The 27983-nt window shown below is 39.5% G+C and overlaps 1 protein-coding gene across 1 annotated transcript in view; it reads right to left on the reverse strand.

Annotated features, from left to right (window-relative positions):
- Window positions 1–27983, reverse strand: part of LOC136835351 (TBC1 domain family member 16-like) — a 116555-nt gene that overhangs the window by 1074 nt on the left and 87498 nt on the right. The window contains exons 11-14 of the mRNA XM_067098735.1: window positions 17992–18136; window positions 7976–8082; window positions 2097–2313; window positions 1–497 (exon numbers count right to left, since the gene is read on the reverse strand). The exon at window positions 1–497 is cut by the window's left edge and continues 1074 nt beyond it. Of these exons, the coding sequence (XP_066954836.1) occupies window positions 294–497; window positions 2097–2313; window positions 7976–8082; window positions 17992–18136 (673 nt within the window). The 3' untranslated portion in view covers window positions 1–293. The remainder of the gene's footprint in view (window positions 498–2096; window positions 2314–7975; window positions 8083–17991; window positions 18137–27983) is intronic.

The following is a 27983-nucleotide window of genomic DNA, read 5'->3' on the forward strand; positions in this document are numbered from 1 at the left end:
TCCAACAATATTTTCAGAATTAAAAAATATTTTACTGACATTCCCAGACAGTGAATAACACAATTACCATCATAAATTGTATTTTTATTATCTTTCATTGTAGATAACTGTGATTTGGTCACTGTTAAGGCTTGTTATTTTTCTTCCATCCCTTCTGGAAACACTGAATCATACGGCTACAATAGATATATTTGTTTTCTTGCTTTTTGCTTTTTTCATTTTCATCGTAATTGCTGCCAAGTATCCGCTCACTTGCACAAGACAAGCTGATGAAGCACCTTCCTTGTAGTGTGTCAGGAGGCTGTGCTAGGGTTGTTATTTGTGCTGGAAGAAGACTGTTGATTGAGTGGGCAAGGGGCATCTCCTTCATGGCCAATGCATGCCACAACAGGAACATGACCTGAATCCCACATACCAGGACCACAGAGTTCACAGAGTCCTACTAGTGTGCACGGTAGATGGCTCATGCTACGGTACTGATGCAAGAGTCCTCGAGCCTATAAAAAAGGAGAAAACTTAGTTTCACAGTGACCACTTATCCCAAGATCTACAAAGAGCATATACAGTACAACTTACAGGAAAATTTAGAATAATTACTGCCATTTCTTTCCCCACAAGTTTTCTTTATCCAACTTTGTAAGTCAAATAATTCAAACTTCATAGTTAGCTAGCGTTTGCTACAGTTCTACTTGAATAATACATTGTAGATACAATTAGTTATACAATAAAATTCATCTTGGTGCAGACTGTCAAATAATGGTTTATGAAATTTAGAGATAGAAGCTATCTGAAAATTCTTTCTAAAGTACTAATCACATTCAGCCATTTTTAAAATAATGAGGAAGCAATTTACATTTAAAACATGATAGTTCCTTTATGCAAGAGCTCAAATTAATGGGTATCTGGAATAAAGAAAATGGTTGATAACCTGTGACTTTACGTTGAATAAAAAATTCCTGAAACACTATCGCTGTGAGAGTGGTGGTCATGCTGAGATATTGCTGGGAAGGCACAATAATCCTGCAGCCAGACCCAACATAATTAGGCAAGTCACTTCAAACCACAAAGAATAATACATATATTGGTTTGTGTGTTGTTTACTGTTCTTTATTGCCAAACCCTAATGGGTATCTGGAATAAAGAAAATGGTTAGTAACCTGTGACTGTACTTTGGACTAAAAACTGATCTGGTTTGTGGGATTTTATTTATTAGGAGCTATGCCATTTCGTTACCTGTCGGTTTCTTTTGTAAGCTCATTTGAAGATGAACACTAAGTTATACTATCAAAAAATAGGTTTTTCCTACATCAAAACCTATTTTTGGTAGCTGCTATGAGTCCTCAAAACCACCCACTTTCCTTAATAAAAAGGCATGGGAATGGGGTGAACATTATCTTGCACAGACCTGGCGTAATGAAGACAGCCGACATACATGCTGTTGTCACATCTGTGATAGTGAGGTGTCAAGAAAACCAAGGCGTTCATTGTGGGACAGAAGTGGCAGTCCTCCCATCCTGAGTCCTTATACTTTATCACTGTGCCAACAGCACTATTTTGGTCGAGACCAACTACAGTGTAAGAGAATTCTTTGTAATTGGTTGGTCTGTCTTATAGAGCCCTCAAGGGACTATGAGAGTGTAACCCTTTGAGGACTCACAGCAGCTACAAAAAATAGGTTTTTCCTACATCTAAACTTGTTTTTTGATGGGTGATACATATCCTTTTTCTATGCAGTGTGCCCCACAAACACACACACACACTGTGATTTTTATTACACATTTGAAGCAACCCCCTGAAATAAAGCTAAAAATTAAGTCTCAAAGTTTAAAATTACTATTTTTAAAATTGGTCTCAATAAGTCATAATTATTTTTCATTTCATCTTCATAACCTGGGTGTGTGGAATAGGGCAACTAGCACTGTCTGTTGCCTATTGCACAGAATGGAGCTATTTCTTGCAAATGAAACTGAACATCTAAAATATGTTTTATAGTAATCTTTAATTATGAAATTCAGATATCCTTCTTTAAATTGATCTTTTTATTTTCTCATAACTCCTCCTTCACTCACACACACACACAAAATAAAATTACTTGCCTTCTTTAAAACCAACAGTCCATCCATGTGATTTGCCAAAGATGTGAAGTACAATAATGTCTCATCAGGTCGCAAATTTTGATCTACAACATCATTTCCATATATGCTAACAATTGCCACAACCAAGAATAAATGGAAATAATCTGTCTGATAGTTACTCCAGCACGCTTCCCACATTGCCAAGGCTTCATCTTCAGGAAATTCTCTTTTAAAACACCTGGAAAAGAAGTAGATAGCATAAATTCCAAAATTTTACTACATAGGAAATTACTAGTTATAAGAAAACAAAGCATAAAAATTACAACACTGCATTAAGACATATAACATGCACAAAAATACATCACTGGATGCAGGAGTAATGTGCTGTATATTATCCTCTCTCCTTGTAAATGCCTAAGGAGTACCACTTGCAGTAGGCCTTGAGCACAATAATGTGAGGTACTACTGAGAGCTCCTAGCAGTACAGATACTGTCTCTTTGAACCACAACTGCAATGCTTTTATTTCCTGCTGGTTTCCTAACTAGCTTTTCAACTTCTTGAACTTTAATACAATTCAAGTTTTAATTTCCAATTAAGAAAAAAGCCTTTAGGTGAGGAGAAATGTGTCTGTGGTATTTTCCAACTGCTTAACAACAATGATATCTTCCAGCAAGAGACATGTCAATAATGAAAAATTTACAGCTTTCACTAGATACCAATATTTCTGCCAGAATAAAGCAAATACCTAAAAATTTGTTCAGCATATTTTTAAAAACATATACTATACTGTAACTGATACTTTATTCAGTTGTGTAACTTTCTGCAATTTTCTTCAACCTAAAATTTACTGTACCAAATAAGTTCTTTATTGGGTCAATAAAAGAGGAAACAGCATAACAAGAGAAGGGTACATTGACAACAAAAGACAAAATTACTGTACTCCTGCTGTCCCTTCAAAAAAAAAGAAAAAAAAAAAAAAATTCAATTATGAGGTGTAAGAGTATAATACAACACAACAACATTCAATTATGAGGTGTAAGAGTATAATACAACAACATCTTAATAAGCCTAGAAAGGGCACGATTATACGCCTCAGTCTAACTCTGGAAAGAAATATTTTCCAGGGTTAACAAGTTTGGGACATAAAACAAGCACACTACTTGAGTGTTAAGGAGACTGATCAGTAACTGCCATATAGCTGAGGATATTTCAAGTCAGTTAATCACAAGAATTACCAATTCTTTGGCAATGAACAACAACAGGTCATCTTGGCATATTACTTTAACACCTAAAGAAAAGACTTCTTAACTAAGGTAATTATGGTAGTACTGTACTATACACTGAATGGCAATACCACTAGCAGTGAAACTACTATTACATGAAAGAGTGAAATGCCAGAAACAATTACAAGTGACTGGGTTAGAAATAATGATCCAGAACTAGACATTATGCAATTTTTCCAATACAAACACAATCTAAGTGTATTCAGGTGTCATGCACAAAAACCAGACAAGTCATTCCACTATGGAGGAAAGAGATGATAAAGCAGTAAAGGCAAGTTGGTGTATGCAAAATTTCCCTCTCGTCCTCCGTGGTTAGCTGAATCACGGTATTGTGTGTTATTATTATCAAGTACTGTAGTTTATCTAGGCCACTTGAGCTTATTTGAATTCACCCCTCATGGGGCTGGCCAAAGGGATTTGTCTATTAATGATAAAAGTTTATATTTTATTGAATTAAAACTTTTTAAAATTGCTATAATTGGGTTGATTGATAATGACGGAGAACTTGACAAACCTTCTTTACTTACTTCCAAAACTTGACATTTGTCTATGCAGAAAAAATTTTACTCTACAGTGATTACATACAGGTATTGTACTTGGGCTATACATCAAATACAATACCTCAAATGAGTGACCAATTCTAAAACAAGTCAAAATTAACTGTGTGCCATTCCTTTTCGTATGATGAATTCCATATTTGAACATTGGGCTTCATATGTTTTCATTTGCTACTATAATGCTCACTGTTCCATATACGTCATTTATGTCAGTACAATAAGTTTGGAGATGTTAGAAAATCACTAATAGGAATATCTACATGTGCTCTTATCATAACAGTTGCAGCTTTGGCTGCTTTGCCAGCTTCTTCATTTCTCCTAATGCTTACATAGGCAGAAATCCAACATATGACTACATTTTTACTATCTTCAAATAATTTGTGAAGTGAAAATATGAAAAATTTTAAATTAATTTGTATTTTTCATAGCTAGCAAACATGCGGTCTTAAAGTAAGGATAAATTCTTCTAGCACCAGCTGGAAACGGGTAAAAATATATAAAATTATTGAACAAGGAATTGGTGGCAACAGGGTTCGGCCAACGAGAAAAGAGGTATCCGTTGACCTCCTCCCACCCATGATGCCTTGACACATTCAGTTTCTCCCCAGCCCAGGTAACCAGATTGAGGGGAGGCAGAGGTGGGCAGTATACGTTAAGACCGCAGGTTTGTTAGCTATGAAAAATGCAAATTAATTAAAAATTTGTCATGTGTTCATATGTAGAACAAACCTGGGTCTTAACATAAGGATAGACTCATTTTTGGTGGGAGACACCTGGTCCCACTTCCTGGCTAACGGAAGGCAAAGGAAAGAGACGTAAGCCTCTGATCTGCTATATAAATTGTTTATCAAACAGTCAGACTAGTACATTACTGGGGTAATACACAAAGTGAAGAGACACTGTATAAGTGTAAGTTAAAAAGCAATATCTGTTCAGACAACAAACCTAAGTTAGCCACCAACTATGTCTGTTATTGTTCTCTCCCCCTTGTTAGAGAGAAGGACTAGTTTCTGAAAGTATTTAATTCATGTATGAATAACATATACTTAAACAGAATGACCACTCATTCACCTGTTATCTAACCTGTTCCAGCACATGATGGACTAATCTTTCTCACTGCCAAGGGAAAGAGAAAAGAAAAAGAGAACAGTCATCTTATTCATTCTCACTTTAATACCATCAGCTTAGGTACGATACAAACTGTCCACTGTGTCAGCATTAGAGGCTGAAGAAGAACTATAAGCATGTCTGATGACCTCACAGGGCCAAAAAGAGACGGTATTCTTGGACACTTCTTTCTTGTTCCAGCCTATGCTAACATAAAGTCTTCAACACCCAGGTCTGAGGTGACAGGTACTTTTAAGGTAACTAAGCAGTGCTCTGACAGGACATACTGTAATAGCAATTCATTCAGATCGTTATCAACAAAATCTCCCAGGGAAGGTATTGAGAAGGACTCAAATCTGTCACCATGAGCTGAGGGATTTTGAATCTTTGCTACAAATTCGAAGGCTACGGACACCCAACCCTTGTGTGTTTAATGCTAAAAGAGAGACCATGAAGTTCACCCATTCTCTTCAATGATGCCAAGGGCAGTAAAAAGACCGTCTTGAGGGTCAAGTTCCTGTCTGATCGTCATAAAGGTTCATATGGAGCAAAAGTGAGACTGCTTAGTACTGTACCACAAGTCAGGTCCCAATTAGGTGGTTTAAGTTCTCTAGGAGAACAAAATTGCTTAAAACTTCTGAGCAGCATTGAGATTTCCCATGAAGAAGACAGGTTTACATCTTTCAAACGTAGGACCATATCCAAAGCAGCACTGTAGCCTTTGATGGTAGATACACAAAGGCATTTCTCCCTAAGGAGAAAAATAAGGAAGTCAGCTACCTGCTGAACAGAAGCTCTAACCAGAGAGAAACCCCATTGACGACACCAATCACAGCAGACGGCCATTTTCCCTGCTACACAGCTGAGGAAGATCTTCTGAGATAGCCAGACATCTCTGCTGCTGCTCTGCAAGAAAAGCCTCTCGTCCACAGGAGATACTGGATAGTCTCCAACCGTGAAGAGAGGGATCCTACCGATTGGTGAAATCTCTTGATGCGAGGTTGGCAGAAAAGATTGTGCCATGGAGGAATTTCTCTCGGAACTGCTGACAAAAGGGTTGACACATCTGGGAACAACTCTGCATAGGAGCTACTAGGGTCACCCTGAGATTCTTGGAAATCATTACCCTGCTCAAGACTTGACGGATCAGGCAAAATGGGGGAAAAGCGTAAACTTCCAGATTGTACCAAGGATGTTGAAGGGCATCCTCTGCCACAGCAAAGGAGTCTGGAACCACCGAACAATAAACCTCTAGCTTCCTGTTGAACCTTGTAGCAAACAGGTCTATCATGTGCCTTCCCCACAGTTGGAAGAGCCTGTCTGCTCTCTCCTGATGCAGAGACCACTCTGTCCCTAAGACCTGACCCTGATGACTTAGCTTGTCAGCCACTACATTCCTCTTGCCTGGGATATACCTGGCTGAGAGGTCTACTGAGTGATCTATCACCCACTGGTGATAGATCAATTTATGTGATTGTCTATCATTAATAATTTTGATGGATGATCCTATAGCTGTGAAAACAGAAGTATTGCTAGACAAGGAAAAGTAGTATGTTTTGTTGGTTGATGTGGCTGCAAATCCCATGCCTACTGAAGAATGGTTCCATCTGTCTTTATTGCATAGTGTAAATGTTAATGTTTTATGTTTTATTGCAAGTTGTTTTTGAAGTAGGTCTATTGCTGGAGGAAATTTTGTAAATATAGGCACTGCCCAGGAAAACTGAATGACAACTGATAATCTCTCTCTCTCTCTCTCTCTCTCTCTCTCTCTCTCTCTCTCTCTCTCTCTCTCTCTCTCTCTCTGTGTTGAGATAGTTGCTTCAATTACATTGCCTAGCTGAACTTGTACTTAAAGGGCACCAAGACTGTCACTATTCATCTCAGCGAAAGCACAACTGCAAGGTATGCTGAACCTGTAGAGTTTATTTAGTTACTAAGTCTATGGGGCAGAACCAGTCCTGTTTCAGGGAAGCCCTTCCCACTCCCACCCCCTTTGGTACCCTTCGGTGTAGTGTCTTACCCCCACAGTATTCTTTTCTAGATAGTAAGTCATATGTAAGCCAAGTTTGGTTGAAATTGCTCAATGTATTTCAGAGTTATCCTGGAACATACACACACACACACACACACACAAACATACATACATACATCCATTCTTATATATATAGATTTCTTAACTCAGTCTATTGGCTCTCATGGAGAATGGCAATTAGTGATTATCTCTATGATCAAAAAGTTTTTCACTTCATTATTCATTGTTATGAAGTCAGGATGAAGGGTTAGAGGTAGTTCACCACTTTCAACTTGAATAGAAAGGTAATGATAAGTAATTCAGTATTTCAAACAATGATAATTATAAAATATTTGTTAGGAGAGGCTGTGAAATGCTATATATGGAACTATGCTACAATATAAGCTATGCAAGTTGGCCCCATGGTACTTGATCATATAAGTCATGGCCAGCCTTTGTTACTTAGCGGATTTTGTTACTTAGCAGAAGGGTCAGACGCCCATACTGTCCGTAAGTTGAGGTGCCACTGTATTTAGATTTGGGAAATGAGATCTTCCCTGTTTAAGAGTCCTCTCATCCATCACATGTCAATACATAGAATTATACTCTATGGTAGAGTCATGTAACTTCAACAAGGTATTTCTCTCACTGAGACAGTAAATACCCATGCATCAAGACAGGTACTTACGAAGAGAATAAGTGGTCTGCAGTCCTCTGTGAGATTCATCTTCTAGACAAGATTGCCATTTACCACTTTCAGAATTTTTTATTTACCAAAAATGAGCTACTTTTTTCAAATATGCTTACCACATACTGTATTCTTATTGTATTCTTACATGGAAGGAATCTAAATAAGAACAATGTACTACAGGCTTATCAAATAACAAAAAGATCAAAGTTTTACAAGAAATTAGGAAAATATAGAGTCTGCGTATACATACAGAAGTATCCATCGATGACAGAATAACAAATCCATGCCATCCTGCTGATTCGCCATGTGATTGAAGAAACGAGGTGTCATCAATCGAAGCAATTCTCGAAGGTAACTCTAATTTTAAAAACAAAGAAATATGGAAATTAGTCAAATAAATCATCCTAACAAACTATGATTAACACATACCACAATATACTTAAAGAAACAGAGTTTTATACTAAATTCTCTCAAGATATAAAAATGTACAGCTGACCTCTGGTATTCGGGGGGGTATGTGTACCACTAGCCCCTGCGAATAGCTCAAATCCGTGAATACTGAAAACCCCTCTAAAAATGCTTACAACTGCCCATTTTGATAGTTCACCAAAAAGCCCTTCTAAAATGCTTGCTCCCTCAATATTTTAATAGTTTTATCACAAAAGTGCATTTAGTCACGAAATTGATATGAAAATACAGTAATTTGTGAATATTTGTCTTTGAAAAATACTGCAAATAGGTGAAACTTCCGTGAGTAATGTGTATATATGTTCCACAGAAATCAGCACATAGGCCAAGTCACTAATCCACAACCGCTGTGAGGTTCAAGAAAATATCAAGTGAAAGACCCAGTCCTTATTATTCTCGACAGGTGTTGAATGTGGAAACGGACGGAAAGTGCTTAGCAGGTGACCTGAGAGCCCCGTTGCATCCCATACAGAGGTTGTGTTTGTTAACAGGCATAAAAGACATATACTGTGCGTTACAGAACATGTAAAAGGTAGATGTATCGGCGGACAAGCCATGCAATGATGCATACAATGAGATATATAAAGAATCTGAAATAATAACTACTAGTTAGTTATAAATGATTTGTTTAACCAGACCTCTGAACTCTTTTAAAGGTTCTTCTCGGGCTGGGAAAAATGGGGAAAATTACATAAAAAATTAAGTAGTTAACTAAATAAATAAATAATAACAAAGGGGAGTTAGAAAAAACAATCGAAAAAAAAAAAAAAAAAGGGAAGATTATATTTACTTATCAATTTATTTTGTTTAGGGAAAGAATGATATTATTAATTGAAAAGTTATTACCTTCTGCTGATATCCTTTATTGATTTATTTTTGTAAATAAGTCTTTCTTCATGATGCCATCTGGGACAGTCAATCCAAGATGTGTTTGATTATTACTGAGGATGTTTACATCTTTCACAAGTTATTGGTTTGTGTGCGGTTGACATCAGATGACCATGTATGTGAGTCTGGAGTGTCCTATTCTGAGTCTTGTTAAAATAACCTCATTGATTCTTTGCTTTTGGGTAGAAGAATGCCATTTTTAACTTCGTTCTTAATTTGTTTTAGCTTGTTTTGTGGGGGTATATTTGTCCAATCATTTTGCCAATCCCTATAAATTAAGGGTTTAACTGATGCTAGCCAGTCTGATATGGGTGCTTTCATAGTAGTTGGGGGTTGTACAGCCAATTTGCAGCTTTATCTGCTTTCTCATTACCCTCCAATGCCTACATGGGCTGGGATCCAACAAATTTGAATTTGAAAGGCCGTTTGTAATTAACTGATGTTTCCCATTGTATATTTTGGACAAGGTGATTATTTGATTCACAAATGATCCTATTATGCTTCAGTGCACTTCTCGGAGTCGCTCAATATGAGTGCTGAAGAATTCCTTTTTGTTATCTTGAGAGCCAATTGTATGGCTGTTAATTCTGCTGTAAATACTATGATATTGAGGAGGAGAGCCCATTTGGATAGTTTTATCACTTGAATAGGCTGATGAGCCACTCCACCTTCATTTTGGATCCATCTGTTAGATTATGAAAGGATTACCTTCGTCTTATGTGTTCCATAACATATTGATGGTACATTTCTGTGTTGGACATATATTTCTTTGAAAAGATATGATAAATATGTGCATAGTTTCCCCTTTTAGTGTCCATGGTGTGACGGATTTATTTCTTTGTAGGTAAATTTGGGTATCATGTTATGTAAATTCAATAGATGATTAGTTTTTTAGTAAATGAGTTTTGATTTGGGTTATTATTTGTATTTTGATTGAAATTTATTTGATGCAGGAGATGTGTATTTCATGAGATAAACCTCTTCTTTAAAGTAATTAGATCTCTGTAATATTTTAGGCAGCTGGCATATATGACATGATTAATGTAGTAGCAGAAGAATGCGACACAAGAATGGAAGCGTTTGGCGCCCTTACCATCTCCCCCACCAAGACAATAATTAGAGGGCAATTCTTGGATGAAACATTAATCTGCCCGAATGCTGTGGCAGTTGAAGTTGGCCCTACTTTTGGAGAACTGGGCATGAGGCGGAACCGACATCTGGAGTTGGCTCGATGTGTCCCTAGGCTGCCCCCCAGACCCTGCTTTAATGCCCGAGGTAGGTGTGTCTCTGTGGGGAGGTACTGGGTGGAACTCTGGGGCACCTACCTGACCTCACGTACTTCACTGTCAACAGGGGATGCCGGTTTCAATCTATCGGACCCAGTGACACCCAGTCTTCCCGCCCATGGATGTCAGGAGGTATGCCTTGGTGGCCCGCTTCATGACTGGTGGGGTCCCCTGGCAGGTCTGGTTGAAGGCTGCCAGGCGTCCCCCTGGCGACACGCCGGTAGCATGAGTCTAAGGTGGATGGGCTGTAGGTGGTGGTTCTGTCGGTGAAGGTCTTATGGCAGGGCGTGAACTTCTGTGCAAGTTTCCTCAACCTCAGGAGGGGGTTGTCTGTGCCATCGGCCAATGGCGGGAAGAATTCCCCAGGAACGGCCAGTGTCTCCCCATTGCCTTTCTCAAGGGAGGCGTTGCCGATTGCCTTCAGTGTGGTGTGGAGACCCAGCAGGACCCAGGGTAACTGTTTTTTGCTTCCACCTCTCATCGATGCAACGTGCCATGAGAACTGCTGCCTTAGAGGTGTTAGCCCTCTCGACCATGCCCTTCACTGCGGGGTTGTAAGCCGTTGTGCTGTGTAGTTGTACCCATCAGGTGTGCCAAGGACCCAGAGCTCTGACAAGAGCTGGATCCCCTGTCTGTGGTGATGCTGTCATGGCACAAGCAGGTGATCCAACTGGAGGGGCCTCTGCGCATGGCCTGTTGATGCCTCTCCATGAGGTTGCCTTGGGCCAGCAGGTGGAGCGGTCTATGATCGTTAGGAAGTATCTGCCTCCTGACTGCGGAAGAGGCGGGCTGACGTCCATGTGGATGTGGCCGAAACACTGGCGCAGGCTGGGGAAATCGCCGACCCTGGACTGTAGTGTGCCGGGATGCTGCTCTGCTGGCAGGGGATGCAGCTCCTTGCCACTGGGACGTCACTTGATGCCATGCCTGAACAGACTTGTCAGTCATGAGGCGTGTGTTGTGCACCCTGATGGATGGGAGAGACCATGGACTCATGAACACCTGCTTCCTCCTCAGGCGGGCACTAGGGTCACAGAGAGGTTGTGTTTGAGTTTTGCTAAGAACACGTCATTCCCACTTAGAGCCGTCACTGTCGTCTGTAGTCTGCCCCTTCACTTGGTCTGCCTGTTCTCTTGCCAGGTCTTCGTTAGTCAATGCCGGTGGAAGGGTGATCTCTACCATGACAGGGCATGGCTGCTTGGTTCTTCCCTGTCAGGGGACTGCAGATTGATGGTGCAGCCAATTTGGAGATGGCGGTCAGGTGTCGCTGTTGCCGCCTGGTCCATCATCTCCTGCTTTGCAAATGCATGCCCAAGGATTTGTGATCTGTGGACATGAATTCCAGTCCCCTCCAGCAGGTATTTGAAGTGTCTCACAGCCTGGTAGAAGAGCTCTATGCGTTCAGGGCATTGGGGCGAGGTTCCTGATGGTACCATCTATCGATGTTCGCCTTGATAGACTCTTCTATATCCCGGTTTGGGTGTCCATTGTCGACGAGGGTCTGGGCTACATGTTCTATTACTCCGTGTGTGTTGTTCCGTGTAGCCCAGACCCTCGTCAGCAATGGACACCCAAACCGGGATATAGGAGAGTCTATCAAGCGAACATCGAGTAGATGGTACCGTCAGGAACCTCACCCGATGTCCCTGAACGCATTGAGCTCTTCTATAAAGGACAATTTCACCATAAATATAAAGAAGCGACGCGCCCTCAAAAACATCATTGAAAATAATGTCAGCCCTGTTGACTCCAACAAGAATATACATCTGGTTATTTATTATAAGAGCAAAAAAGGCGAGGCAGCCTGATTATCGTAACCTCCCAGCCCCGCCTCAGCAGGACCCCTTGCCAGAAAACCAACGCATGGTATACAGTGCTGTACTCATGCCCGTCTGAGGATGCCTCGGTTCTTACGCCGGTGCAATACACCGCACGTTTCTCCAAGAGGATTCCTGCCACCCAAAGAGAGGCTATCTTTAATCTGTGCCAGGACCGTCCACCCAGCAGAATAGAAAGAAAAAAAGCATAATCCACGAACATCGAAATAATTGGCCGAACTACACTGACCACGCTGCCTCGCCTCTTGGAAGCATTGCACATTGAGGAAGGAGAAACCAACCCTCAACATTACACGGAAATATTTCTCCTCACCACGCTCCAGCCCAGGAGACACTGCGGCGATCCCCATAAGCGAGCGTGCGAATCAAAATCGACATCAGGATGAAATTCTTCCATTTCATCCCCAGCACTAAGCGCGCTTCGCACATTGACCTGGGAAAATAGGCTCCGCCGGTACATGCGGGCAGCCAATCACTCAATTCAGCACCGATCAAGATCCCCTTATTAATTATTATTATTATTATTATTATTATTATTAAAGAGAGTGAAAACAGCTGTTTCTCATAGTGGTGGTGCAAATAGTTTGTCTTTAATAGTAAATTTTAAAAATTATTTGGCAGATAGCATTCTCTAAAAACCTGGCTACTGAATTTTAGATTATGGCAAATTGTCCTTAGTCAATTTGTTCCCAAAACTTGACATTCATCTACAATGTTTATAACTCCTTGTGGTGATCTGCATTTTTCTGCATGTGGTAGTTGGGGCATAGTTATGAAGTTATTGTTAAATATCCATGGGTAGAAATGGAGTGACCAGTTTGATCTGGTATAGTTTAAATTACTTCAACAGTGGGCTTTTTTAAATGAAATATCTAATGATAAATAATATCCCATTCAACTCATTTTTGTTCACTTCCTCAGTGTACCATTTTATTACACATCATACCATTAGCCAATTGTGCAATACAATCTATTCTGGGTAGAAGGACTACAGTTTTCGCCATGCATTTGCTGTTTTATCTGTCAGCAACCCAATTAGTATGAAAAAGTTTCCTTGGCAACTGTTAAGTAATATTGCGTTTTCCAGTCACTTAAGCTCAGTGATTTTTCAAATTTAAATGAGAAAAAAATCAAGCCTAAAGCTTCCACAGCTGCACAAAGGGCAATAGCAATACTCTCATTTTCAACTTCACTTGATAATTATACCTCCATTAAATAATCTTACAAAATATATCTTTAATTTTTTTCAATGGAGAGCTGAAAGCCAACACATGATGCCCACTGACTCTATTTATGAAATGGCAAGCTTCAGCCTTCTCTGAGAAAGATGGAGATTGGACTATGGGCAATAAACTGCTGAATCATCAACATAAACATTATTTCTTACATCACTGACTAATTCAGTGATGATATTTATCACTATGGTAAATGGGTAACCACTAAATACCCCTCTTGAATGGCCACATTTTCTAAGTTGTGTGTGGCTGAATAGATATTGTCAATACTTGCCAAAGAGGATCGGCCGCCTAAAAAAACCAATCTTTTGAAAGTCGATTTGCTGGCAAAATTCTATAGCTATTCCAGGGATCAAGAATGTGTCCACGAAATATTATGCTAAAATTTCCGTATTTCACTAATAAAATGTAACAATAACTATATACCCATAAAACCTTGCAGTAAGATCAAATGGGGACTGGTATAGTTTTTGCTGAAAATTGCAAAAATATCCTTTGAGAATTGCACATAAATAATCAATAATATATTCGGCACCTTTTTAGTTATTCCTAGCCATGACAAGCGCACCACGTCATACCATAGCGCCAATTGTAGCGAATAAACTTCAAGCTAGAAGGACACGTTTTCATCTTTCGCTAGCCTCCCAGCGACTCTGTATTTTCTTTGTTTTAGTTTTTCACACGTGCCTAAAAGGTCCAAGAGAGTTTCCTTCATGCTTTTAGAATGCCGGAAAAGCCAAGTGGAAAAGTCAGGCAAGAAGTAGAAGAAAGAGTTCAAATTAAAAGGAATGGAGCGCGGAGAGAGAGGCATCAAAGCGAGCGCAGGCAGCGATCTCTGCTGACCAGGACCAACTTTGCTTTTTATTTGTTCACTGCAAAGGGGCAAATATTTTAGAAAAGAAAACAGTAGCTCCAGGAGCTGATATTATAGGCGATCCTGAAAATAAAATGATCATAATAAAGTGAAGCAAGACTTGATGAATTACTTGAATCACATCCCTAAATTGTGAATGTAAAAAAGTAATTCCCAGGATCCATTACAGGATGATTCAGAGACACTAATAAAAAAAGTGGCAACTGTGATACCCTGAATAATACCTTGCAGCAAGATCAGACAGGGGGACAGGAACAAAATTTATAAGAATGTGTCTTTGGGCACATAAATAATCAATTAATATTCTTATTTATAATCATTTTGCATTAATTAATACCCAAAAATAAAAATTAAAACCATAGAATTAATTGTACCTTTGATTTGAAGTCCCTTTTACTTTTTCATGTAAACTAAAACTTTGAAGGCCCGTTTCTCAAAACATAAGTTTTTAAGCCTTTAAAATGCATCTCCTCCCAGTATTGGACCAATCTAAATGAAATTTTAAATATAACATGAAACATGGTAGATTAAACAAAATAGGATTTTAATATTTTGAGTTTCTGATTTTTGGCAATTTTTTCTGTAATTTTTCAGGAAAATTTCATTAAAAAAAAAAAAAAATTCATATCTAGAAAATAAATAATTGAAAAAATCAAAATCCCGCTTTGTATCGAAGGTCCATATGTGTTTATCATGGTTCAAATCTCCTTAAAACCAAAAGCAAGGAGAAAGATGCATTTTGAAAATAGCCATTTGGCCGAAAAATGCTCTGGCGTCACAAAACCTAAGGTCACTGGACAAAATTTTTCCCAGAGAACCACACAATATCCTTTAACAAACCCCTATATATCAACAACCTGTCGTTAAAAAGTCAGAAGTGGCGATCCCAGCAAATGTTTGACCACATGTGATTTACCGACTGATTACGAGGTTTAGGCCTTATGGTTAAGTGCTAGAACCAGGTTAACTGCTTGAGCCTAACATAGTTAACTTCCCTTTACTGTACATACTACTGCGCAAGTTATTCCATGTTGCAATTTTGATCCATTGGTGTAAGTTTTACTTTTTCCCACCCCCTCAGATAAACAAATCCACAAATACTTAAAACCCCTCTAAAAATGCTTATAACTGCCTATTTTGATAGTTCAAACACCAAAAAAGCCCTCTAAAAATGCTTATAACTGCCTAGTTTGATAGTTCAAACACCAAAAAAGCCCTCTAAAAATGCTTATACCCGAGTATTTTAATAGTTTTATCACAAAAAGTGCATTTAGTCACGAAAATTATGAAAAATACAGTAATCAGTGAATATTTCTCGATGAAGAAAAATACAATGGTAGGCAAATTTTCTGCAAACAATAATGTATCACGTTCCTGAAAAATCCGAATAGGTGGAAAAACAGCGAATCTGGAACTGCGAATATACGGGGGTCCACTGTACGCATACTTCTGTAATAAACCTGGAGGGATAAGTGGATGTTACATCCCAGGGATCTTTCAAGTTTTTATTATCCTCTAGCTCTTCAAGCTTTAGAAGATTCTGCTTTAAACCATCTGATGGCTGTTAGAATCTTCTGATTTAGGATTAGCTTTTGAGCTTTTCAGTTGCATGGTGTACTGCAAACCTAATTCATGTCCTCTTAGAGTTGGTGGCAATTCATGTGAATCTACATGAAGGTTCTGAACAGGCTTTATGCTGGATTTATTAAACCCTCTTATTTTTTTAGTTCCAGTTCAGTTTCTCATATGGGCAACCCAGTTCTATCGAGGTATCTATCGTTATGCTTTGTCTATACATCATGCACAATTTAGGTCATGCATGGTGATTTTAAGTCAGTTTATGAAACTTGGTTCACCGTTTTAAGTCAGTTTATGAAACTTGGATTTTGCTGGTTCCAATTTATTTGTGTTGTTTTGATCGCAGTACTCATCTGTTTGCTATGGCATTTTCTGTTGTATGCCCATATTTATAGCGATTTTTGCATAACATGCTGTATACAGTATAAGGGCTTAGGTATACGAGGTGTTACTACAGTATTTAGACCCAAAATTTGTATTTTCAATGGAAGATTTCATCCTTCATATTTCATTTTTGCTACTTTTCAAGAGGTTTCTTTATTCTTCCCACTTGGAATATAGATTTCACAACTGTGCACATTATTGTATCTTTTAATTTGAAACCACTGTAATATTTTTTCAATTGGTTCATCTCCCTTACTGGGGAATATGATTGTTACTTGTACCCTATTCATTGTGTCAGGTCCCATTATTTTAACTTTTAAGTTATCTATAGACTGTACAGTATTGCAATAAAACTCTCAAATTGATTTTTGGTTGTTGCTTCAATAAGCCATGTTTTTTTTCCAAAAGACATTTCAATTGTTGAATGTCTATTTTACATGGTTTTTCAAGTCTTAGTGATGATATTTGGTGTTCACTTTATAGTGTTAAGAACCTTAACCAGCTCTCATTTCCAAAAAAACAAAATGAAGACAAGGTTAGATCCTGCCTGAATTAAGTTTTTCTTATTGCTTTTGTTACCTCAAAATTTCTTAATGCTATTTCAACTTCAAAGGTGTGCCTGAGGTCCAAGGTTGTAGAATTATATTCTTAATATAAAAAAAATAAGATAAATTCAGGATGAGTTCTCTCTATCCAGGGAAGGGCGGGGGTTACTACAAGTGGAAGAGGCAGGTGCCTTGGAAGACTAACTGGAATATACACCTTACCATTAGTAACTTAAGGGCCATCAGTCCTTTCAGATGAAAACCAGCAATGAGTGCAAGGTTTGTTGGTAAAGTTTCCCCTTGCTTGGCCATGTCATGTAGTCCAGTTTTATGGGTGTAGGATCATCCTGTCTAACTCCAAACTACATCAAAGTTTCAAAAGCAGAATTTTCCATAATCCAAATAATTTTAAAGCCTTCTTTGTCAAGTCTTGTTTTGACAGAAGAAAAATTAAATTATTACTAAGGGAAAAAAAGGCCTGACTAAAATTTGTTAGGCCCTTCATATCTATCAAGGGAAATTGGCTCTCAGCTGCATTCCTCTAAGCCCGCCAGTGACAGTAACGGATCAGGGATGCAGGAGGATGGGCATATGGTAAAACAAATATTTTTCAAAAAAACCACAAAAAGCCACAAATTATCATTTGAATTACTGCACCCAGACCCCAATAATTCATTCAGTTTTTTAATCAAACATCAGTAATGAGTGACAGCAACTTGAGACCTGGGAATCTGCCCACACATGTGCAGTACTACTTGCTGACTGCCATTTTCTGCATTTAATTTTAAGATGGACTGAAGTACTGTATCTGGGATGATTTCATGCACATGAAAAGGACAGGTATACACAATGGATCTACGTAAAAAAAAGTTTTAATATCATATAATATGAAACTTTTTACCAGCCAAAAAGCAAAAGATTGAATAGACAAATTTGGACAGTGAAGAGGGATGAATTAAGGAAGCATAAATGGAAGTAAAGTAAAATGCTCAAAATTGGGTGCAGCTAGAGGCGAAAGGGGCACTGCAAGCAACCTTAGATGATGCCCACAGTGCCCCACATGAGGTGCACTGACATCACTAACCCCACCCCCCTAATCAGGATAAAAAAAAAAGCAATAAGACAATTTCTCTAAAGTTATCAAAGTTATTTACAATTCTTCCTACTTACCAAATTCTTCTCCATATCTTCATCTTTTGGGGATGTTACAAAAATGGTTTTGCTCATTAGGCCAGTGAAACACCAGAATACATCTGCCTCATTACGAACTTCGGCCAAGATTGGTGCTAAAATATCTGACATCCCTTGAGTGTATCTGGAAAGAATTCAAAGGAAACATCTAAGAGCTCACCTTTAAACAAGCTTATGTTTTGATCAAGAACTAAAAATTTTAAAGCAATGAATTTCTGATAAAATAAAAACAAAGACCAGACACAGTATTACTACTGTATCTGTAGGGAATATTAAAAAAGAAAGAAAAATGCTTACATGTATGCATTTAATGTTACTGAAATACATAGCTACAGTATGGCAGAAGAAAACTTGGTCAATGCATGCAACTAGGGCAGCATGAAAATCTTTTTTAGTATGATTCTATTGTGATATACAACAGGCAACAAAAGTAGCTCAGAAAACAATTTATAACACTCCCTCCACCTCCTCTGCCTCTGACAAAAACCTCTTGACGGTGACAAAAAATTTAAGAGTGCTTAAATTTGCAAACAAAATAAAAAAAAAATTGCAGGTTAAATATAAGAAGTCATTCAAAAGTTTATGTATTAGAATAAGACTTTCAGTAAGTTATTTCAAATAAAGTTACATACATGATTGTGTTTTTGTTATGTAAAGCCAATATGTAAGCCTGGCCTATAGGTTATCTTGCATGTGTAACGTACACATATGTATTGTGTTAAGTCAACTATGTACTTCATGTGCATTTACTTGCCAAATTCTTTATGTAAAAGACAATGTAGTACCTAGTCTTTTGTTTGTAGTATAAACAGGCAATATCTTCAAGTAATTTGCACTTCCATAAGCAATCATATTATATATTCTCTCTCTCTCTCTCTCTTGTATTGTGCATGATTATTTTATTACAAGTTAATATCCATTAATAAAATGTGACTTACATATTTGTGCTCATCAGCAAACGTATCGTATAACCTGTTTACCAAAGGTTTCAACCAGTGATGCTTGATTGCCTAAGCTGATTTAAGATGTGTTTAGTAAATTTTTGTATGCCATACCATAAAAACACACAGCAAGTGAATACTATAGTTTACCTCAATGTGTTGCATACATTATGTGTACACATGCCCACATACTTGGTGTGTGTATGCACATGAACACAGACTGCGACACTGATGGGGAAGAAAAGTTTAGACGCAACATGGCTGAGCAGTTTATATTGATACTATTTTGTGATCTGTTAATTTTTTAGTTCTCTGGTATTTTAACTCCAGAAAAGTTTATTTAATAAATCTGGTGAAAAAATGACGTGAGACAGCAGAAGCAGATGAAGGCTGCCCAACCCTCCCCACTCAGCTCTCTCAGCCCTCTCACCTCATAAACGCTTACCCTGATTTATACCACATATCCTGTAGTACTTAACCACTCAAAAATGATAAAGAAAATTATGTTTCAGTGGCTTTGATCCTTTTAAGCCAATAACAGCCCTCTCAACTCAGCTCATCCCCCTCCCAAAATGCTTACCCTAGTACACCACCCCAACAATACTCCTTTCTGAGTGTGGTAATGACTGTAAGCAGTGTTACCATTGCCTCTTTCTGCTGACTCAGCATTGCCAACCATCCAAGAGCAGTTTTTTAAATTTTCATGTATTGCATATATATTCTATATCAAATATATACTGTGAGGTTGGGGACCCTTTAGATAATGTCGAGTTCCAGATAAGGTGAAACGGATAATTGAAGGGCTACTGTACACTGCTTCAACAAAACTGGCACTGTCTTGAATGCATTGCTCCAGGATTTGCCTCAGTACAGATATCTTCAGTAAGTCTATAAATGTACAGCAACAGAAAAAAATTATATCCTCAAAAATGACATTTTTATGATAAAATAAAGTTTTATATATACTTACCAAGTAATTACATTGCTATAGTTTCTATTAACCGGCAGCTAAAAATTTTGAAATTCGCGGGTCGCGCTATTTTGTTTGGCTAGGTGACTAACCCCGCCCACTTTCGGGGTAAGAGAGGAACAACTAGCAAAAGTATTGAATTTGTTTGTGCCATAACGCTCTATGTGAGGGAAGGAAAAGTTAAGTATACCTTAGTTTTACAGACCACTGAGCTGATTAACAGCTCTAGGGCTGGCCCGAAGGATTAGACTTTATTTACGTGGCTAAGAACCAATTGGTTACTTAGCAACGGGACCTACAGTTTATTGTGGAATCCGAACCACATTACAGCGAGAAATGAATTTCTATCATCAGAAATAAATTCCTCTAACTCTTCATCAGCCGGCCGGGAAATCGAACTCCGGTCTAGCGAGTGCCAGCCCACAGCTCTACTGACTCACCCAACGAAGAGCCTTTGTGAGGGGAGGAGGGAGGGCTTCAATCACGTAATTACTTGGTAAGTATATAAAAAACTTTATTTTGTCATAAAAATGTCATTTTTATATAAGTAACTTACCAAGTGATTATATTGCTGATTCTCACATTGACAGGAAGTGGGATGCATGAACAAATCTACCCGAAAACATTAATAATGGTAATGAATTTGAGAATAGAAAGGACTGCTAGCATTAAAAAATGCCTGTTGTTTTCTTACCTGATAAGGGAGCTGCTGCAGGAAGGTACTGCCTCTATTGGCGCTCTCCTTATCGTATAGTGGCGCAGCGGTATAGCTGAGGCTCGCCTACTACATTAGTGGGTACCTTGTAGCAAGGGTGGTTCCAATTTTACTGACAAAGGTAATAATGTTGCTCCTGCCCAGGGCACAGTACAGAAAAAACGACAATGAACTAAACACCACCTAATACCATAAAAAGTTAAAAACCACTGCCCAACTACGAAGGACTGGAGGACACCCTAAGCTCCCTTAAAAAAATTCAGCAACATCAAATCCTCAGGAAGGAAGGAGGGTTGGCTTCTCAACTTCTTTACAACACAAAAAACCGAAATTCAAACCCAAAATACTGCAATTATCGTAATCTGAACAACTTCCTTCAAATAATGAGTTGCAAAGACAGACACATTTCCAAAAGTTGCTTTGCAATATCAGGAGAGACAATTATGCTTGAACGCCAATGTAGTGGCTACAGCTAATTTTGAGCTCTGACAAACACATTTCCAAAAAGTTGTTTGCAATATCAAGGAGAGAGACAAGTGCATGGCTGACATGTAGAAGTGGCTGCAGCCCCTAATTTTGAGCTCTCACTTTTGTGGAAAATCCTCATCTTCAACAGAAGAATGGGCTTCGGATAAGGTCTCTGGGAAGAATGCCAAGGCATTTCTTTGAAAGTGGTCGAGAGGTTCTGGCAGAACACCGTAAGGCATTTGAAGGACCACGAATCTTCACTTTGTTCTGTGAAGATAAAAACAGAGCTCTCACACAAGACACAATACTCTCTTTCTCATTTGGGCCCTGCTGTACAATCTCAGACAAGCTTTAATTATAAAGGAGAGCAGGCCGCTGGTTGGAACTGGACCCGTTCTTGGCTAGAAATCCCAAAGAGAAAGAATAGACAGCAGTCTCTTATGAAAAACCCAATCTTTGTCTATTACATGGACCTCACTGATTTGTTTTTGCAGTTGCTAAACGACTAGAAAGAGGTCTTTCGTTAGATCTCTCAGAGAAATCGTGCAGGCCAAATCAGGGGATAGAACAACATTTTAGGACCCGTCCAGGTTCACCCTTTCCATACTACCCTCTTTCTGTCTTATGGTATCAAAGGATCTAGATCAGATAAATCCTGATTGAGGAAAGGTCCACTCCTTTGTGCCTGAAGCCTAGCTCTTGTATTTCCTATGGCCCCTTGATGTCGAGATGACAGGTTCCTGTCGGTTTTAAGACATAGTAGGAAGTCTGCTATTTCTGCTATAGAAGTATGAGAAGACAACACTCTGAGCTTCCTGCACCATTCTTTAAAAATTGTCCACTTAGCCTGATATACTCTATCAGGGGACTGTCGCCTGCATTTGGCAATAGTTTCCTGACAGTCTGTATCCTGTCAGGGCCAGAGTAGACAAACCCTGATAAAAATGCCAAAAGTGGGGTTGTTTCAGCAGATGAGGTTTTTGAGGTAGCAGCCTCGGAAAGCATGGAAGGAGGTCGAGAAGATCCAGGAACCATTCCTTCCTTGGCCAAAAGGGGACCACTTGGATCACTGACAGATTTTGGTGAGTCTGGAATTTGTTGATCACCTGTCTTATCATGCTGAAGGGGGGAAACGCATAAAGGTGACTGTTTGACCAGTCCTAAAGCATGGCATCAGTTGCCCAAGCTAAAGAATCCAGAACTGGCGAGCAAAACTTAGGGAGACGATGGTTTCTGGAAGTTATGAACAGGTCTATGACAGGGTCCCCAGCGAAAGATCCGACAAACATGAGGATCTAAAATCCATCCATAGGTAACATCTGTCTTGGTGACTTAACTCATCCATGAAGCGTTAAAGCACCCCTAGATAAACAAGTAAAACATGACAAGTAATTATATAAAACAGAAGATCTTACCATTTTAAAAGGAGAAAGAGTGTCCCCCTTGGTTTTGATATATGCCAGTGGTGTACTGTTGGAGTGCACTGTGATTGTCTTGTTGTACACTTTTCTTTAAAAATTCTAACCCCCATATGAACTGCAACAACTCCCTGACATTTGTCAGCAATTTTTTGTTCAAGACCAGGTCTAAAGTTTCACTCATCTCCATAGCAAGGCTCCCCACCTCATGTTCAATGCGTCTGAGGAAGAGGAAGTCTGGGTCGGGTTCCAGCAGGGAGGAGATTTCCCTTGCGACAACCCTTCCTTCTAAAGCTCCACCAGCGCAGATCCTCTTTTATCTCTGGAGTTACTCGGAAAGCAGAAGGCTTGGGTATTTTTCCTGTTCCAACTGATTCTTAAGAGGAACTGGGTGGTCTCTATGAAGTCTGCCCAGGAGCAGGTGTTCTATGGACAATAACGTCCCAAGAAGACTCATCCATTCCTCGGTGGAGCACTGGTCCAGAAGAAGAAATCTGTGCACTATCCTGAGGCAAGACTGTATTCTCTTTGGTGAGGGAAAAACCTGAAAACTCTGAGTCTATTATCATCCCAAAATAAAGAATCTGTTGTAAAGGAATCAACTGCGACTTCTGAACATTGATAATCAATCCCAGCTCCTGGGCTAGAAGAGTCTTTTGAAGGTCCTCTGGACATTTCTCTTCTGACTGGGCCCAGTGTAATCATCCAAGTAAGATCTTGGTTCCCATCAGATGGAGCATTTTGCTAAGGGCGAGCACTCTGGTGAACACTTGGCGCCGTCAATAACTTTCCCGAAACAGAGCGGAACTGGGTTTTTGTTCCCAAACACAAACCACAGAAACTTCCTCCGATTTCCTGATGTAATGGGACGTGGAGGCGCATCCTGCATGTCTATAGGTGTCATCCAGTCTCCCCTGGCAGATGGATGACATGACAGTTCAATTATCTCCATCTTGAACTTTGTCTTCTGAACAGAGGACATTCAGTGTTTGTGACGTCAGGACAGGCCTCCAAAGCCCTGAAAGCTTTAGGCACCACAAAGAGACGATTGTAGAACCCTGGGAGCCCACATTCTCTACTAATTCTATGACCCCCTTCTTGAGAAGGGACAACACTCCCCTTCTGAGGACAAAGACTTCTTGAGCCTTTGAGTACAGTGGCAGTGTTATTGGAGAGTGCTTAAGGTGGTTTTTCTTTGGAGAGGATGAATGGCCTTCCTCAGAACATTGACAATCCAGGTCTCTGCCCCCATCTCCCCAGAGAAGGAGCCTGAAACTCTCTACAGAAGTTCGGAGGATGAAATTCTCACTTACCAGAGGTAAGAACAGGATGAGGATCTCTTAATGGCTCTGGAGATGAATCTGTTGGACAGATGGGATCAAAAAAGGGATCTTTGCTGCTGCAAAGGGCTGAGTCTGCAGAGGAGTTGTGGAGGTATGAGAGGGCACCTCCTTATGTGCCTAGAAGGATTGGGCAGAAGATCTTGCATATTCTTCTTCTGAAGATCTGAAGAAATCTCCAAAACTGTAGCCTAGAGGTGTAGGAACACTGCAGTTCTCTCTTCTATAATACTCCCACTGTGTAAAGGGAAGCTAATTCCTGGGAACCGTCCCTGATTCCTTTATCGATACACGAGAGGACACCCAGCAAGTTGGAGGCACTATCCTCATGAATAATTTAGTAGGGCGGTCATTAATCTCAGGAGCAAGAGAGTCCAATTGAGAAAACTCAACACTTCGAATACCTTCAACAAGTTTTAAGGCCCGGTGTGAGCTCCGTTGAACTGAACATGATCTTAGCTGAAGCAAAGAAACTAGCAGATCTATGAGGAGGAATCGATCAACCTGGAAGTTCCCCTGGGAGAGGGGCAGAAACTCCCAGAAAAAGCTACCCCTGTGGCATAAGAGAGCTCTCCTCTTGAACAGTCAGAAGGAAGCTGAAAACTCTACCTTGTTCCCTCTTCTCCGCTAGCCATCCCTCAATAACACTGAAGGCTTTCTTGGCAGAAAAAGAAAGCACTAACTTAAGTAGTCTTGAAGACTCAGAAGACTGTGACTCCACAAGAAAAATCGACACAGGTGAAGAAGGAGCTGCAGGCAAAAAGCAATTTGGGAAAGTAGCAAGAAGATACCTTAGCAGTGATGCATAAGCTGAAGGACAAGTGTCTTGAGCAATAACTTCAGGAGACAAAGCCAAGTCTGTAGGTTGGAGGTTAATGGAGAGCTTCAACAGGCTCAAGCCTGTCAAGCTTGCTCTGAATCGGGTTTACCAAGGAGGCCGCTTGCTTGCTAGAAGAGGGTAAAGCCTGAGGCATGGAAGTTCGAGACACAGCAGAATGCCCAACTGTTCGGGAAACAATAACAGCCGAAGGAGTCAAAGTGTCGGCGGCATAAGCACAGCGATGCTCTAGCGCCAATGGAAGATCGGGCGCCAAAGGAAGTTCAAGCGCCACTGGGCGCTTCATCTTAGTTGGCGATCCATGAATCAAAGAGTAGATGGGCGAAGATGGGCGCTCTGTGATGCTCTAGAGAAGACGGGCACTCTGACACAGCAGCACGAGAAGGAGCCAACAAGTGCTGAGATGATTTCGGGCGTTTGGAAGAAACTGGGCATTCAGCATTCAAGGGAGCTTCCAACACTGCAGGGCACTCGAGAGCCAGAGGAGTCTCGGGTGCAAGAGGTCACTCAGAAGGAGGCCTTAGACGAAGAGTGCTTACGAGAAGCAGGATATTTGGAAGCCGCTCTCTGACTCTCTACCAAGGGAGGAACAGAAGGAAAATGTTCCGGACTGTCCCAGTGACTGCAAGATGGGAAAGGACTGCAAACAGGTTCCTTGAATTTCTTACTCAGTACTACAGGAGAATGAGACACATCACCCAAACGCCTTTTCAAAGGGCGTGATTCATCCATAAAATGCCATTGGCATCTGGGAGAAGAATCATCTGAGCTAGATGAAAGACGATGCATGTCCAGGGATACACCTTTCCAGTGGCATTTGGCTGCAACCTTGGATTCGACAACAGGTTCAATTGAGGGGGCGACTACTCGTGGGCAGACATCACCGACCTTAGGCTACCAGTTTGACTCCTCCCAGATTTAGGGGAGTATGAAATTGACATTTGCCTAGGAGAATCAGTGGGAGGGGCAGCCACCTCCTCCACCAACACATAATAGACACTAAGCGCAATTGGGCGCTCCACCAGCACTGCACTAGCACTAGGAGCAACAGGGTGCTCCGAATCACTCTCATTGTCCATCAGGACCTTAACCGAAGAGGCTAATTGTGCAATAGATTCAACAATCAATTCGAACCTTTTACTAGTTTTATATTCAAGGCTGGCAATGTTGCTGGGTTCAGAAGCAAGAGAGCTGGGTAAAGGAGCGGGTTGCATAGCAGGAGAACTGGGTACGGGACCAACAGAAATAACAAGAACGTCAATCTCAGTGTTAGCATTATCAATATTATGATCAACAGGAGATCCCTGACTAGCTAAAGACTTACTAATTCATCTGGCTGTCACTTTTCTCTTTTTATCTCTAGCTAGTTTGTTTAAATGAGATCTTAAAGTCTTCCACTTCTTACTGCCCCAGTCTACACATTCATTACATCATAATTCTAAACAAATTTGTCCCCTACAATCTGTGCAGACAGAGTGCGAATCATAAGATTCCTCAGTCAAACGCATATTGCAACCTTTGCTACAATACCTAAAGTTAGTCAAACTTGAGTCTGACATTTGGAAAAACAAGTCAACTAAAGTCACAATTGGTAAATAAGGAAAGTCATTATAAAGAGAATCATACTAACGCCGAAAGGTTATCAAAGCAGGAATACTTCACCAAATACAGAGAGAAATCAAAAGGAAAGAAGAATTCCAAAATCACAGCTGCTACTAAAAGCTGGTGTACAGCCATTTGCCGGCAGAAACAAACTGAATACTTTTGCTAGTTGTTCCTCTCTTGCCCAGTGGTGAGTTTAGTCACCTAGCCAAACAAAATAGTGCGACCCCCTTTTCAAAATTTTAGCTGCCAGTTACTGAGAAACCATAACATAATTACTTGGTACATTACTTTTTATTTTCATATAAGTAACTTACCAAGAACAAGACTAAATAGACTTATCAAGAACAAGACTAAATAGACTTATCAAGAACAAGACTAAATACACTAAATACAGGCAAAAAGGTAAATGAACCCATACACAAGATAACAATGTCCAATAAACACTGGTCAACATGGCAGAACTGACCATGCAAGGCAAAGTACACTCTAGGCTAGCTACCAAATTCTGACCAAAGGAAAGACAGTCATGATGATTTTGATGATCCAAGATAAGAATAAAGAAAATGTAATGATATGGCAACCTCTTGATAATCTATCAGCCTTCCCATCACACTATTTAAAGAAACAAGATCAGCAGCAAATTGAAAGAAACCATGACAGTAGGATGTAATCCAAAGCCCCTGTAACGGTAAACAAGATATAAAAAGTGGTTCTCCCAACTAATCTTTCCCAAAGAAGATACAACAACAAAAGCCAGCATGAGATTTACAAAAGACTGATTGATTCACAGACTGACTGGGTAAGTTGTCCAAGACTTTCATTTCAATGACCAAACCTCTCTACTCTAAAAGTAACTATTTGTTAAAGCAAATACAGTAAATAATAAAAAGCTAATAAAATAAAAATTCAATAAATCTGTAACTTGTAATTCTTATTAAAAGGTCTGGATCTAACGACTTTCCCTTCAGAACTTACCTAGTACCTGTAAAGGTAGGCACTGAGTTACAACGGGGTTAGGTTCTTGCAAGCATGCCGTAAGCCAAATTGTGACATAAATCAGTTTGCAATTCAGTATACTGTACAGGTATACATGGACTACCCCATAACCTAACTCCTTTTACCTACAGTCTATCATAATTTTATTACCATGAATATATTTTCATACAGTAACTTTATCATTCTTTACAATACTAATGCATTTTCTTCATTTGTTTTACTAAGACTTTAGTAAATTTTTTTGTTCCCTTGCTATGAATTACACTTACCGAGCATTGCGTCATTGTGCTGTAGACTAGACTCTTGGTATATTGCTTTTAAAAAATTTATTAAAAAGGCATTGTTAATCATCTACTTTACTGTGATCATCAATTTCCCATTTTGCCTTGTGGTATCAAGGAAACCTTGCGTATATAACTTACCCTGTGTTTACATCTACAGTACATGTGACATTTCATCAATTATGACACACTACGGGATGGCCCACTATTTAGCTCTTTTTTTTTCATCATACTTATACTGCATATTTACAGTATGCTGAAGAATATTTTATCACTGCTGGTATATTTCTTTTTGCTAATTAATTTTCCAATTCATCTCAGTGTTTTGTAACTTGCCTTATGTCTACATCCACATATCATATGCCAGTGGTAACTGATCCTAAAATAAAACCAGTTTAA

This window comes from Macrobrachium rosenbergii, chromosome 55, assembly GCF_040412425.1.
Source record: "Macrobrachium rosenbergii isolate ZJJX-2024 chromosome 55, ASM4041242v1, whole genome shotgun sequence".
NCBI lineage: Eukaryota > Metazoa > Arthropoda > Malacostraca > Decapoda > Palaemonidae > Macrobrachium > Macrobrachium rosenbergii.